Source organism: Hyla sarda, chromosome 6 (assembly GCF_029499605.1).
Source record: "Hyla sarda isolate aHylSar1 chromosome 6, aHylSar1.hap1, whole genome shotgun sequence".
Taxonomy (NCBI): domain Eukaryota; kingdom Metazoa; phylum Chordata; class Amphibia; order Anura; family Hylidae; genus Hyla; species Hyla sarda.
In genome coordinates this window covers 257,622,621-257,638,293 of record NC_079194.1, presented here as the reverse complement: position 1 = coordinate 257,638,293, position 15,673 = coordinate 257,622,621, and the positions used below count along the sequence as shown (strand labels likewise).

The 15,673-nt window shown below is 44.0% G+C and overlaps 1 protein-coding gene and 1 long non-coding RNA gene across 7 annotated transcripts in view; one reads left to right on the top strand and one right to left on the bottom strand.

Annotated features, from left to right (window-relative positions):
• MAJIN (membrane anchored junction protein) overlaps positions 1-7,297 on the top strand; it is a 135,807-nt gene extending 128,510 nt beyond the window's left edge. For 5 of the 6 annotated variants that reach the window (XM_056527057.1, XM_056527058.1, XM_056527056.1 and 2 more), the window contains one exon: positions 7,130-7,297. In XM_056527057.1, coding sequence (XP_056383032.1) covers positions 7,130-7,175 — 46 coding nt within the window. In that variant the 3' untranslated portion in view covers positions 7,176-7,297. The remainder of the gene's footprint in view (positions 1-7,129) is intronic. The other variant, XM_056527053.1, reaches the window with a different exon arrangement.
• Positions 7,298-8,920: 1,623 nt separating this feature from the next.
• The window catches only part of LOC130276970 (uncharacterized), a 52,396-nt gene continuing 45,643 nt past the window's right edge, over positions 8,921-15,673 (bottom strand). The window contains exon 3 of the long non-coding RNA XR_008845316.1: positions 8,921-9,748. This is a non-coding gene — a long non-coding RNA (uncharacterized LOC130276970). The remainder of the gene's footprint in view (positions 9,749-15,673) is intronic.

Genomic DNA, 15,673 nt, shown 5'->3' with positions numbered 1-15,673 from the left:
AACGGTACAATTTTTGAATTGATAGGACTTATTGATCGCTTTTTATTCATTTTTTCATGATATAAAAAGTGACCAAAAATGCACTATTTTGGACTTTGGAATTTTTTTGCGCGCACGCCATTGACCGTGCGGTTTAATTAACGATATATTTTTATCATTCGGACATTTCCGCATGCGGCGATACCATATATGTTTATTTTTATTTACACTGTGGTTTTTTTTTTATGGGAAAAGGGGGGTGATTCAAACTTTTAATAGGGAAGGGGTTAAATGATGTTTGTTCACTTTTTTTTTTCACTTTTTTTTTGCAGTGTTATAGCTCCCATAGGGACCTAGAACACTGCACACACTGATCTTTTACATTGATCACTGGTTTCTCATAAGAAACCAGTGATCGATGATTCTGCCGCATGACTGCTCATGCCTGGATCTCAGGCACTGAGCAGTCATTCGGCGATCGGACAGCGAGGAGGCAGGTAGGGGCCCTCCCGCTGTCCTGTCAGCTGTTCGGGATGCCGCGATTTCACCGCGGCTATCCCGAACAGCCCGCTGAGCTAGCCGGCATGCTTTCGGTTTCACTTTAGACGCGGCGTTCAACTTTGAACGCCGCGTCTAAAGGATTAATAGCGCGCGGCACAGCGATCAATGCCGCGCGCTATTAGCCACGGGTCCCGGCCGTTGTTAGAGGCAGGGCCCGACCCGCTATGACGTGGGGCCACGCCGTGGCCCCACGTTATAGATCGGGAGTGGACACATGACGTTCCAGTACGTCATGTGTCCTTAAGGGGTTAAGGACCAGGGGCGTACCTGTACGCCAGTGGGAATCTCGGTCCCCGCCGGGCGGTGTGACTGCTGATATCGATCAGCAGGCACCCTGCGCAAATGCCCAGGGGCAATCGCCGCAAATCGCAAGTGAATTCACACTTGCGATTCGCGGCGATTCCAGTGATGCAGGTCACGTGTGACCCGCTGACCCGGAGATACATGGTGATCGGGGGTGAGTTCATTCAGCGGGCAGAGCTGCAAGATGGAGCCAGGGACCCCCCCCCTCTGTGAAGATCAGAGCCCCTCACAGATGAAGACCCCTTGTTAGAGCAGGGACAGAATACAGCAAGGGGCAGGTAGGGTTAAAAGTAAAAAAAAAAATAATATGTCCCCCCCCTGACCCCCTAATAGGACCTAAATGGTCCGTCGCAATTATTTTAGCGTGAACCGGGCCCTATTAGGGGTACAGAGTTCTCCATTCACCCCCCCCCCCCCATATTTTTTTTTCTTTTGGCAGCAGCGGTTCCCCCCCCCCTACAGTTACAGTTACACCAAGCACACACACTACATACTCGCCCAAAACCACCACCCAACCCCCACCCCACCACCGTAGAAAAAAGGCCATGGCTCGCCAGGCATTTTCGGCAGCGGAGTCATACGCTTTTCTTGCCTCAGACTCCGAATCTGTCAGTGAGGACGAGGAAGATCCTACATTCCTGTGTTCTTCCTCGTCCTCCTCATCATCTAGTACTGATGATGAGTCCCTTGTACGGCGGCGGAGACACCGCCAGGTGAGGCCACGCACCCACAATGATAGTGGCCCAGTGTCCGGCACTATTACGAGCGACAATGCCGCTCGTACTAGGAGTCCGACCCCCCCAGGCAATTTTAACGGAGCCCCCTTCTGGTGAACCTGTCTGGAGACCCCCAGAGGGTTATCAGCCACGGATTCTGGTGTTTGTTGGCGACTCCGGAATCCGGATTGACAATTCTGGATTCACTGAAATTGACTATTTCAGTTATTTTTTCAGTGACAGTTTTGTCCATCACATGGTGGAGCAGACGAATCTGTACGCCCAGCAGTTCATCGCCCACAACCCTGATTCTGTTTTAGCCAGGCCCAATGAACTGTACGCCCTTGATGCAGCAGAAATGAGGACATTTTGGGGCCTCTTGCTGCAAATGGGCTTGGTCAAAAAGCCAAGTGTCAGGCAGTACTGGAGCGGGGACATCCTCTACCAGACCCCGCTTTACAGTATGGTCATGGCACCGAGGCAGTTCGAGGCCATTTGGAAATGCCTTCATTATGCAGATAATGCGGCATGTCCACCCCGAAGTGATCCCGCCTATGACCGGCTTTACAAAGTGAGGTTGGGGCCAAATTTTTGGAGGCCTATGTACCCCTCAGGGAGCTCTCGGTAGATGAGTCTCATCGGTTTTAAGGGGAGACTCATATTCCACCAGTATATTCCCTCGAAGCGGGCGCGGTATGGCGTGAAGCTTTATAAACTTTGTGAGAGTACCTCCGGGTACACTCTCAAGTTTAGAGTATATGAGGGACGAGATTCCCAGATTGAACCCGCAGATTGTTCCCCCACTCTGGGTGTTAGCGGGAAAATCGTTTGGGAGCTTGTGCACCCATTGCTGGGTAAGGGTTACCACGTGTACGTGGACAACTTTTATACCAGCATCCCTCTGTTCACATCCCTTGCCGTCAGATCCACATCTGTTTGTGGGACCGTGTGGAAAAAACAGAGAGGCCTCCCTCTAAATTTGATCCAGACACCTATGCCCAAGGGTGAGTCCTGTGCCCTTACCCATGAAAACCTGTTGCTGGTCAAGTAAAAGGATAAGAGGGATGTCCTTATGCTGACCACAATTCATGGTAATGGCAGCTCACCTGTCCCTGTGCGAGGTACCACAACCATGGTCCTCAAGCCCGATTGTATTCTGGACTACAATCGGTATATGGGGGGAGTTGATCTTTCTGATCAAGTCCTCAAGCCATACATGGCCATGCGGAAAACACTGCTATGGAATAAAACAGTTGCGGTCTACATGGTACAGGTTGACATGTACAACTCTTTTGTACTGTCTCAGAACGCTGGCAACACAGGGAAATACCTTCAGTTCCAAGAAGAAGTCCTAAAAGCCCTGATCTTTGGCGACTGGGAAAGAACAGGCTGGACTTCTCAAGGAACTGAAGTTATAGGTGCCAGGAAAGAAGGGACGATCCCAGAAAAAAATGCAGAGTGTGTCACAAGAGGGGGATACGGAAGGACACCATCACTCAGTGTGACACTTACCCCGGTCATCTGGGCCTCTGCATTAAAAACAGCTTCAGGGAGTATCACACTTCCATGCAGTACTAAATTTTCCCTTTTCATTTAAATTTTCCATAATTTGACCCCAATGTACCAAGTCCAGAGTACATTCCAAGTTTTAACCCCTTAAAACCACTAAATTGCCCAAAAAAAACTTATCTAAAAAAAAAAAAATAAGACCTCTGGGGGTATTTTTTTTCTCTGGGTCATGGGTCACTGAGTCACTATCATCGGGGACTCTTTTTGTTGCCTCAAATGCGCAGTGCTCTCTCTCCACCTGAGCGGGGTGCGCATTTGAGGCAACAGGTTAGGGACGGCCACACATGTCACATTCCCAGAATGATGATTCAGAGCATAGGGTTTGGGGTGGGCATATTTTTAGTTTTGGCTATGCTCTGGGTCATCATTCTGGGAACATCACCTGTTTTATAATTTTATGTCCCACTGTACCCCATTTTAGTTATTTAGTGTACCCCAGTTATTTACCCCATGTAATGCCCCTTGAGGTGGGTTCCCCCTGTTCTGGCTTCATAGGCCGCAATGCAGAAGCTCAAGGCCCCTGAATGCGCTCCTGCTCCTCTGAGACCGGTGTGCACGCTGTTTACGCCCAGATATGAGGTATGTCCTTACTCCAAAGAAATGTATTTACAAACTTACAATGACATTTTCTCCTTTTACCACTTGTGAAAACGAAAAATTTGCGGTAACCCCAGCATTTTAGTGTAAAAAGTCTAATTCTTCATTTTCACATCCAACTTCATGAACATTTATCAAACACCTGTGGGGTGTTAAGGCTCACTTTACCCCTTGTTATGTTCCCTGAGGAGTGTAGTTTCCAAAATAGTATGCCATGTGTTTTTTAAATGTGACATGCCGCCCCCCCCCCCCCCCCCCCCCGATGTCAGCAAAATTTGCAAATGTGACTCCTTCCCTTCTGAGCATTGTGGTGCAACCGCAGTGCATTTGACGTCCACCCATGGGTTATTTCCATACTCAGAAGAGATGGGGTTACAAATTTTGGGGGGCATTTTCTCCTATTACCCCTTGTAAAAATGTTAAATTTGGGGGGAAACCTGCATTTAAAAAAAAATTCATTTACATATCCAACTTGAACGAAAAGATGTCAAACACCTGTGGGGTGTTAAGGCTCACTGGACCCCTTATGTTCCTTGAGGGGTGTAGTTTCCAAAATAGTATGCCATGTATGTTTTTTTTTTTTTTTTGCTGTCCTGGCACCACAGGGGCTTCCTAAATGGGACATGCCCCCCAAAATCCATTTAAAAAAAACGAACTCTCCAAAATCCCATTGTCGCTCCTTCCCTCCTGAGCCCTCTATTGAGCCAGCCGAACACTTGACATACACATATGAGGTATTTCCTTACTCGAGAGAAATTGGGTTACAAATTTTAGGAAGATTTCTCTCCTTTTACCCCTTGTAAAAATTCAAAAACTCGGTCTTCAAGAACATGCGAGTGTAAAAAATTAAGATTTTGAATTTTCTCCTTCACTTTGCTGCTATTCCTGTGAAACACCTAAAGGGTTAACACACTTACTGAATGTCATTTTGAATACTTTGGGGGTGCAGTTTTTATAATGGAGTCATTTATGGGGCATTTCAAATATGAAGGCCCTTCAAATCCACTTCAAAACTGAACTGGTCCCTGAAAAATTCCACTTTTGAAAATTTAGTGAAAAATTGGAAAATTGCTGCTGAACTTTGAAGCCCTCTGATGTCTTACAAAAGTAAAAACATGTCAATTTTATTTTGCAAACACAAAGTAGACATATTGTATATGTGAATCAATATAGAATTCATTTGGAATGTCTATTTTCCTTACAAACCGAGAGCTTCAAAGTTAGAAAAATGCTAAATTTTTTATTTTTTTCATCAAATTTTGGAATTTTTCACCAAGAAATGATGCAAGTATCGACGACATTTTCCATTAACATAAAGTAGAATATGTCAAGAAAAAAACAATCTCTGAATCAGAATGAAAGGTAAAAGCATCCCAGAGTTATTAATGCTTAAAGTGACAGTGGTCAGATGTTAAAAAAAATGGCCGGGTCCTTAAGGTATAAATGGCCTGGGTCCTTAAGGGGTTAATCATAATACCACCCCTATGCTGTCTCCTGATTGGCCTGGGAGCTGTATGTCACATAAATGCAAGCAGTGATTGGCTAACCTGGGGTCATGTAATCTTTTCTGCCAGCTGCAAGGAATGCTGGGCTACCCTGATGCCATCTCAGTGTTCCTTGTACTTCCTCCATTTATTCAGGTGCCAAAACGCCATGTTTTCCTCATCCCTTCTGCCATTATTACCACAGTTGCCAAACTTGTGCAAGCTAAGCCTGGCAAAGTTCGAAAGCTTGTTGAGCCGCTGTCACCCCAATGTTCTGAGCAAGACCGGTGCCCTGGGCTCAGCTTGCTCATCTCTACAAGTAACCATAGCTTGTAATATATTTTTCAAGAAAGACCTCCAAGTCAATTAATTAACCATCGGGTGGTATAGTCTCAACACTCTAACAGTAAAGAATCCCCATTTGTGATAATGATTTGTGACAAAGGAGGGTTTTTTCTCCAATTGCATTTTAAAACAAAGGTCTCCCCTTGGGCTAGTCCGACTATTTCTGGCCATTCTATTCAACAGAACTGCCCTACACTCAGGCCACAGAAATTGCCATCATCCACAACCCTACACATCAATCTGTTTTGAAAATGTATATTTTATTTATTTCATGTATGTTACAGTATGTAAAAAGGAGGTAACTGCCTCAAGGGAGGAAAAGGCAGCATCCCACACTTCCACTAATATATATGTGTATATATATATATATATATATATATATATATATATATGGGGAGGGGGAGGGAGAGAGAGATTTTTTTCTTTAAAAAACTAATGCAACTGGACCTCATTTTTCAAACCGTATACAGTTTTCAACCATATACAGATAAAAATGTGTACACATGTTTTGATACAGTTTAGTCAGGTTTTGAGGAATCAGTTTTTTTTTTATCAAACACCTGATACGGGAACTGTATTGCAAAAACGTGGTGTGAACCCAGCCTTAGTCTGTTTTTTTCAATTCTGGGGCAGACAGATTTTCTGGCGCAATGCGGGTTTGCAATAGTAAACAAGGTCCATTGTCTTGCTCCCTGTGAGCAGCTCTGTACAACAGTGTCTGCTACAACAATGGTAACAGCAAATATTGTATATTGCAATATTGTAATACTGTATAAGGCTGCATCCACAACTCGTTTTTGCAATACGGTTCCCGTATCAGGTTTTTTGTAAAAAAAACGTATGTCTTAAAACCGGACTGAACCCTATACAACCGTATATACCTCTGTACGGTTTGAAAACGGATGTCCGGTTGCATACAGTTTAACACTGATACGATTTTATGTTTGTCCTTAATTAAATAAAGTTCTTATTCTATTTGTGGGAAGAACTTTCAGCGTGCACTGCGCGTGTGCAAACTGCAAAACCGTATTGTGCAAACCGGATGGAACTGTAAGCACATACAGTTCAGTATGGTTCCCATAGACCACCATTTAAAAAAAAAAAAAAAAAAAATGTATATGAGTTGTATCTGGTTTTTCACCCGGATATAAAACCGTAGTAGACTACGGTTTTGTGTACGTGAAAAAGATGGATAAAACCATAAATGATGCAAAACGTACACAACCGGATGCTACGATTGGCATACGGTTTTCAATGACATGTCTATACATACGGTTTGCAATACATTTCCATGCGGTTTTTACACTGAAACAGGATACAGGAGCTGTATTGCAAAAACGAGATGTGAATGCAGCTCTGATATGTGGGAGTACATATAAACAGTGTCAAGAAAGAAAACACTGAACATAGCTACATATGCACAAAATGAGGTTTTGACTTTTCAGAAATGATGCTCCAGTAGTATTATTTGAAGGGCGAAATGAGTATTTACTAAAACATACATCCCTGCTCCTTTTGATAATATCCTTACAGATAAGAGTTTATTTTAATTTAAAATTTTTTCTTTGTTGTCAGTTTAATTCCTTTCAAGGTCCTGTTCAAGGGAGGAGAGACTCAATAATAACCAACAATCAGGCCAAAGTGTGTACGCTTGAAGAACCAACCATTCATCCTGTTTCAGTGTTCAATTAATATTTTGTTTCTGATTAAAGATGCATAACCTATGTAGAAAAATCTTGAAAATTATTTGCATTGCTAGTTTTTTTTCCCTATATTTTTATTTAGAAAAGAAGAGAATAATACTATGGAGTAGAATAAGATGAAAACAAAGAAATGATACAGTCCCCATGGTGCCATAATAATTAGCATTCAATGTTAAGATTGTGTAACATAGTCCCATATCTTAAAGGGTATGTTCACACAATGGAATATCAATGGGATTCTGCTTCGTTGTGCACATGGCGGAATTTCTGCAGCAGATGTATTTCTGCATCCAGATTCCAGGGTCTGCAAAAAGAATAGACATGTCTATTCTTTCTACGGAATCTGCCCGGAAATGCATTGCAGTCTATGAGACGGGGCATTTCCAAGCGGTCCTAGAGCCAGCAGGTTTCGCCAGCGCTCCGCTGTGTGGACATTCTCCCGTGTAAACATAGCCTAAGGGGTACTCTGGGGAACTAAACCCATAGCCCATCCTTCCCTCTAATCAACCTATTTAATTGTCTAAATGTCATTCATTAGCTATATAGAGCAGTTTACCCTCTTTGCTTGTCACTTACATGCATTAAGTAAGGGAATGACATCATCCAGCCATCGGTTAAGGTGTTGGAGAAAGGAAAATGTTTGTTTCCCTCTTCTTAAAATTGGGTGGGAAACTAGCGCCTTCCTTACCCGATTATAACACCACCACTGTTTAATATAAACTTTAACAGGGTTTATTGAATTGCTGCAAACATTAAGCATACTGCTTGACGAAGAGATCGTGTGGATCTCGAAACTCAAAGGGGTACTCTGGTGGTAAAGATTTTTGGCTATATTGCATCTTCTTTTTAATGTTCATGTTTTTTGCAATTGACATGTATTATATGATTGTGTAGCATGTGTCTTTTTTTCTTACCTGTTTGTGGGCCATGAAGTTCTGTAGTTCTGTGTTGGATCTCTGACTGTTGTCCACATGTTAGGATTAGGCTGTGGACAAGATGTCATAGCTTTTTTTTTCTCTGTTCTTTCAGAACTGCATGACAGAGATAGGCCACGGCCCCCTCATCTCCCCCTCCTGGAGGACGCAGGTGTGCATGAGAGCAAGAAGCTCCTACACATCTCCCCTCCCTCTGCTCTGTCTTCTGAGGATGCAGGTCTGCACTGAAAGAAGACAGAGAAGATAAGAGTGTTATCTGAAGGGGAGGATAACAAAGTGCACGGGCTGGGGATGTATAGACTGCAGGGGAATAAATCTCGGATTTGGGATGATTTCTATGTGTGAAGGGTGGGGGGGGGGGGGGAACTCAAGAATGGCACATGCTGGGAGTTGTAGTCCCTGTTATGTGTGTGTATGCTAGTGTTTACAAACCAGCGGGCCTCCAGCTATTTCAAAACTACAACTCCCAGCATGCCTGGACAGAGTTTGGGCATGCTGGGAGTTGTAGTTTTACAACAGCTGGAGGCACACTGGTTGGGAAACACTGTCCTAGCCTATTCAGCATACACATCATGTTACACCAGTGTTTCCAAACCAGTGTGCCTCCAGCAGTTTTTAAAACTACAACTCCCAGCATTTCCTGACAGTCTTTGGGCATGCTGGGAGTTGTAGTCTTGCAACAGCTGGAGGCACACTGATTGAGAAACACTGGCCTAGCCTATTCTGTATATTACAAGCAAAGTGCATTGTTTCCCAACCAGGGTGTCTTCAGCTGTATCAAAACTACAACTCCCAGCATGCCCGGACAGCTTTTTGTAGGGTACCTGGCCGTATAGGAGTAGGTCCCCCTGACTGCAGGGACACGGGGGGGTTAATAGGAGTTATAGGCAGAGGCCCTCCCACAGGTCGGGGTGGAGATTAAGGGAGGTTAGGTATGCCCATAGGCAGGGGCGTAGCCAGAAACCGCAGGGGCCCGGTGCGAAAAATTGCCCTGGGCCCCTCAACCACCTGACGACCCGCTTCCCCAATCCCGGACGACCCCCTTACCAGGCCTTGGCCACACATAGATATCAGTGACTACAGCACTGATGGGACACAGTCAAGAGAATACACAACTATATAAGTGACTAACAGACAGGGCTGGACTGGTATCAAAATTACGCCCGGGCATTTTAAAATAAGCAGCATATTTTTTGGGTGGAGGTCCGAATGCTGGGACCCCCACCAATCACCTTGGTTCCAGTTGCTCTCCAGCTGTTGTAAAGCTATAACTCCCATCATGTCTGTAGAGCCTCAGGAATTATGGGAGTTGTACTTTTGAAACAGCTGGAGAGCCAAGCATGGGTACAGCCATCATCACTGCAGACCTTACAAGGGACTCCAGCTGATGGGACAGTCAGAAGAATATACAAAGTGACCTGAGTGACGTCTTCTCTGTTGTCTTTCCTTTTCTTCTTCAATTGGTCCAGACGTCAGGACGTCTTCCAGCTACATCTTCTCTGCAGAGTCCACCCGGACATCATTGGTTGCTCACTTTGTCAGTAGATCATCATCCTCTGTATAAAGACAAAATCATTATAATCCTGCCAAATACTTTACCCCCTGAATATAATCCTGCCACACACTATACCTCCTGAATATAATACTGCCACGCACTATGCCCCCGAAATATAACCCTGCCACACACTATATCCCTGAATATAATACTGCCACACTCTGTACTCTCTGAATATAATAATACCACATACTCTACCCTCTGAATATAATGCTGCCCCACACTGTACCCTCTGATTACAATACTGCCAAACTGTGCCCATGAATATAATACTACCACCCACTGTAGCCCCTGAATATAATACTGCCACACACTGCCCCTCAATAAAAACCCACAAAATATAACCCTGCTATACACTGTACCCTCTGAATATAACCCTGACACACACTGTGCTAATAATAATAATGTCCTCAGACAGTTTCTTCTCAGTTTAGCTGAATCCAACCTGTCCTCCTCCTGGCTCCTTTGTTCCACTCCCCCTCTCTCAGACTTCTAAGTCCTCTCCAGGCTCCTTTGACCCCCCCCCCCCAGACCCCTATGTCCTTCTACATGCTCCTCTTCCCCTCTCCCTAGACCCCCAGATTCTGCTCCAGGCTCCTCTGTCCCACTCCCCAGAGCCCAATATCCGACCTGTACCCAATCACCCCCTGGCCCCTTTTGATGTACAGTATATGTATTAATGTATGATAAATGTGTATGTATGGTAGATGTGTAGATGTATGATGATAGATGTATGATACATCTTCACATCATACACACATATATCATACACATTCAAATCTATCATACATACACACACCTATCATACATACACACATTTATCATTCATACATACATCTATCATACATACATCCATCATACATACATCTATCATACATACACACATCCGTCATACATACATCATACATACACACACATACATCATAAATACATCTATCTATCGTACATACACACATCTGTCATACATACATACATACATTATACATACACACACACATTCTATAATACATACACACATCCCCAACCTCTCACGCTCCTGGAGATCAGCACCATGGCCTGCCACTCACCAGGTGCTGGGGATGCAGCGAGGCAGAGGAGATTATACGGCTGGTGACTGTAGGGGATGGAGTGGAGCAGAGGCTGCTGCTTTTTCTGCAGATGCTGTGGATGTAGCGGCGGTCGCAGGCAGGGACTTGTCAGTGGCTTGGAGCAGATGTGCTTACCGGTGTGGGGCATGTCTGCTCCCAGCAGCCCTCTGCTATTAAGGGGGCAGTGTCCCTGCCCAATCTTACTGCGCTAACGGCCAGCCCAGAGTGAGGGTCCTGCAGTGGGAAAAGCGACCAGAGCTTGCCCTTAGCTTTTTTAAATATTTTTTTTTTAAGGGCCCAGCATTAATATTAATAAAAGTGTGCTGACAGCAACAGGCCTCCCCTTCAGACCTGCAGCTGTAGTATTACACAAATCTATCAAGCATACATACAGACACATCAATCATACACGCATACATACAGACACATCAATCATACATGCATACATACAGAAATCTATCATACATGCATACATACAGACACATCAATCATACATGCATACATACTGACACATCAATCATACATACTGACACATCAATCATACACGCATACATACAGACACAACAATCAGACACGCATACATACTGACACATCAATCATACACACATACATACAGACACATCAATCATACACGCGTACATACAGACACAACAATCAGACACGCATACATACTGACACATCAATCATACACACATACATACAGACACATCAATCATACACGCGTACATACAGACACATCTATCATACACGCGTACATACAGACATCTATCATACACGCGTACATACAGACACATCTATCATACACGCGTACATACAGACACATCTATCATACACGCATACATACAGACACATCTATCATACACGCATACATACAGACACATCTATCATACAGATCTATCATCAGATAAGCAACAGAGAATTCAGTTGTTTCTTTGAAAGTTATTAATGAATTTGTGAAAGATTTAATGTGTCGTGTGAAACTGAGCAAAAGATTGTTCCTTTCCAGCACAGAGATTCCATTGTCAAAATGCTACCTGCCATGTAATTCCTAAAGTATATCCAGGAAACAATATCCTGTGTTCATCTTACTCATGGCATCATTCCATAACTCCAGAAAGTTGCCAGACGGTGGCCTGTAGAACTTTTATAGCACAATGGGTTTTATTAAAAATTATCTAAAGGTTCAGTACTGCACTATTGTAATATTAGAAGGTGTAGCTAGGGTTTTAGCATGGGGAAAGGGGGACGCAAAGACATACGAGGCCTGAGAGGGCACATTAAGGGGTTATCCACCATAAGGTGATTTTAGCACGTACCTGGCAGACAGTAATGGACATGCTTAGGAAGAATCTGCGCTTGTCTTGGGGCTAAATGGCTATGTCATGAGATTACAATAACACTGTGGCTAGCTTTTTGTGAACTTGTATTTCCTGTTTGACTTATGTTTTTTTGGCTACAAATCCCACAATGCCATTTTCCTCCCTCTCATCAGTCACCTCGCCCATTGAAACAAAAGAACTGTGGTTTTCAATCAGGGTGCCTACAGCTGTTGCATTAGTTGCAGATTGATCCCTCCACCCATTGAAGCAGACAGGCTCCCTGTCATCACCTGATTAGTGAGGTCAGGTCTCGGCCACATTGCAAGCTGGGAAAAATCCGAGACAACAGTCATTTTGTATGCTGGTAAAAATAAATATTGGGGTGAAAATCACAGAAGAATTGTGAGAAAACCGTCACACACAGGTACAGACACTATATTATGAACTACACTAACTTTACAGCCCCTGTAGCATAGTCAAATAAAAAAATTCCTGGAATACCCCTTTAACTCTGGTAACATGCATGCTTACAATTTCTACACGGACACTCTGTAAACCATATTAGAGATTACAGTATAGTTACATCCAGCAACTACAGGTGACATCTTCTCTTAATGGAGTCATTTACTCTCTCTATCTTTCTCCATTTCAGTCATGAATACTTTTTATCTGCAACTTATCTCTGCAGAGTTTGTTGTCTTAGGGCCCTATTACACAAAGTGATTATGATTCAAACAGGTGAATAATGCCCTGTATAATAGGGCCTGTGATCAGTAAATGCTTATTTGTCGGGTGATCAGTTGGTTCTTATATGCTCAAAAAATATTGTACAGCTTCCTATTTAGTAGGGGATGTGCAGCCGAGGAATGATCGAAGCACAAGTCCAATGATCGATAGTGCTGCCCTATTAGTGTGGTCAGGCCTTGTATTAAAGTTAGTAAACCAGAGCCAATGAACAAGATCAGTCCTTTTACGCATAAAATAGGGCCCTTAGACATCTTGCAAACTTCACTTTTCCAGCATGCTTCCCACAACTATTCCCCACCTCTACACAAAGCTCAGTTTCCCCCATACTTTAACAGAACCATCCTGCTGCTTTTCCCAACACTGTGCCTTCTGCTGCCCCCTGCACCCCAGACAGTGTCCCATGCCATAACAACCATACTTAGTAACCTTTTTAAAAAATAGTTCCCTTTTGGCCTGACACAAAAAGTGCCACATAAGTAGTCTCTTCACACAGTACTCCTTTAATGTCCCCTAAGTTTTCTCCTTAAAGTAATAGTGCCACCAGAGGTAGGAGCGCAATGCTGCAGTTGTAACCCCCAACCCACTCTTAACTCCCTACAATACCCCCTACAAGCTACACCATTGGATGTTACTATTCTAAGATCAAGGTGGGCATAATGTTTAAAGACTGCTACCCAATGACAATAAATAACACAGATGATCCCATGCTGAAATTTATACTTTTTCCAGTCAGTATGTAATGAAGAAAAACTAGAATCCTTATACTGCAACACACAAGTTTTTCTAGGAATCAGTTATCTGCACAGTAATATTGTACATCCAATGGAGACAAACTAAGCAGCTGCTATGGAGTCTGTGGGTCGTGCCCCCTTCCCACCACATCAGTTACCCTGTGGATACAGTTTTAGTTGAAAACTAAATGAGTATGGATAAATATAGTACAAGAATCGTTTACCTCTACATAGATATTAAAGTTATTTTGCTCTTAGTATTTGAATTTCAGCAGTAAGGCTTCGTCCACACTGCTGAAATTCAGCCCCACTGTTTTCAATGCGATTATGCTGCTTTTTGCATACTACAGAATTTCCGGACTGCATTGTCGTCTAAGAATTTTATTGCACATTTGTGCAGTCCTACAACCGATGCTTTCAGTGGCGCTTGCTCCAAACCGAATTCTGCCCAGAATATCTCATGGCAGAGGTTCAGCAGTGTGGACGAAGCCTAAGCCTTTATTGACGCCTCCAGCTGTTTTTGCCATGACCCTGAATGTAGGCGCACGGAGGCAAATGTTCATAGGGCCCCCTTGCTTTTAAGAAGGGGCTTGCAGCTTCCCCTTCCCTTCTCTTTTCAGGCTTTGTGCAGGCTAGTTCCCTCCCCTGGACAGGCTTGTAGAGAATCCCCCATAATTTCATGGAGCTATTCACTCCTTTACTTTGGGGACCCCTTTCCAGTACCTTTTATAGGAATTTTGTGGCTCCTGCCACCATTCCCCCTTGCAGGGTGTTGTCCCAATGTTGTCCCCCCTAATCTTGTTTTTTTTTAGTTTTCCTGTTATTTTTCTATTTTGCATTGTGCCTGCATTTTGTTCTAAATCACAGCAGATGGTTATTAAAGAATATTTCACACAAAGTGGAGGGTTTGTAGGCATTCATATGGCGTCCCAGCACCAGGCTGTCCTGTGGGCTGCGGAATTCCTCGGCAGACCTGCGGCACAGGTGTTGGGCCCCTAAAGGACAGGTTGTAACAGGTATTATGTTTGAGCACTTTACCTTTCCTTTAAGAGAGAGCAGCAGTGCAAGCCCATGTGACCTGCCTGCACAATGGGAACCCCTAAATTGTGAGTTATATAGAATAGTGGGGGGGGGGGAGGAGTTGCCCTAGTTCAGAGTTCAGTTTCTGCTTAGCACAAGTGTGGTAAAGGTGTGAGTTGTGTGTGGACAAGCTCTGAGGGAGGTCCAGAACAAATCTCCTCTCAAATCTTATCCAGCCATTCTGCAAGGAATCCCCTGTACAGTGGAAAGTCAAGCCCTGGCAGAGAACTCAGTTGGACCTTGTCAGAATCCTAGCGACCTGGAAAATCTTAAGTCTCATATCAAGTTGGTGAAAAGCACCAGTGATAAAGTCCCAGCAAGGCAAGGGGTTACACTGCATCCTCTCCACTCTGCACCATACTGTTGGCGTTTAATACCATCTGCACCCTGCTCAGTAAAAGGCAGTTATCTGTAACCAGATGTCAGTGTGTTTCTTTATTCCCCGTGTCTGGCTCAGGAGAAGCCGTCTCCAACCTTGTACCGTGTATAGGCTAACAGTGCCCTGGCATCACAAAGTGATCAGGTATTCCTTGCACCCCACATGTCACCACATACTTTTGGTGTCCAGAAACAGGATTCGGGTGTGTGCCTACGAAGAAAAAAAAAACCCAGTCTGAACTGTAACCCCATCCCCAAGAAAACATAGCCGCTTGGAAAAACCAGCACCACTCTCCAATATCTTGTTATACATAAACTAGTACAATCGGAAAATTAATGTATACACATGGACAGTGCAGGCAGATAACCCCGGTAGAAGCATCTCACACAGAGGAAAGCAGCAGACAAACCACAGAGCACAGCGGTACATGCAAAAAATGAGAAGGAACAAAAGGAAGAAAATCAAGGCCGCAGACCGTATTAAGTAGAAGACCCTCCCAAACACCCCGCCAGCACCTCCATAGGAGTCCTGCGTAAGTATGTAGATGGCAAACCAGGAGTATCAATCCAGGGACCCCAGATG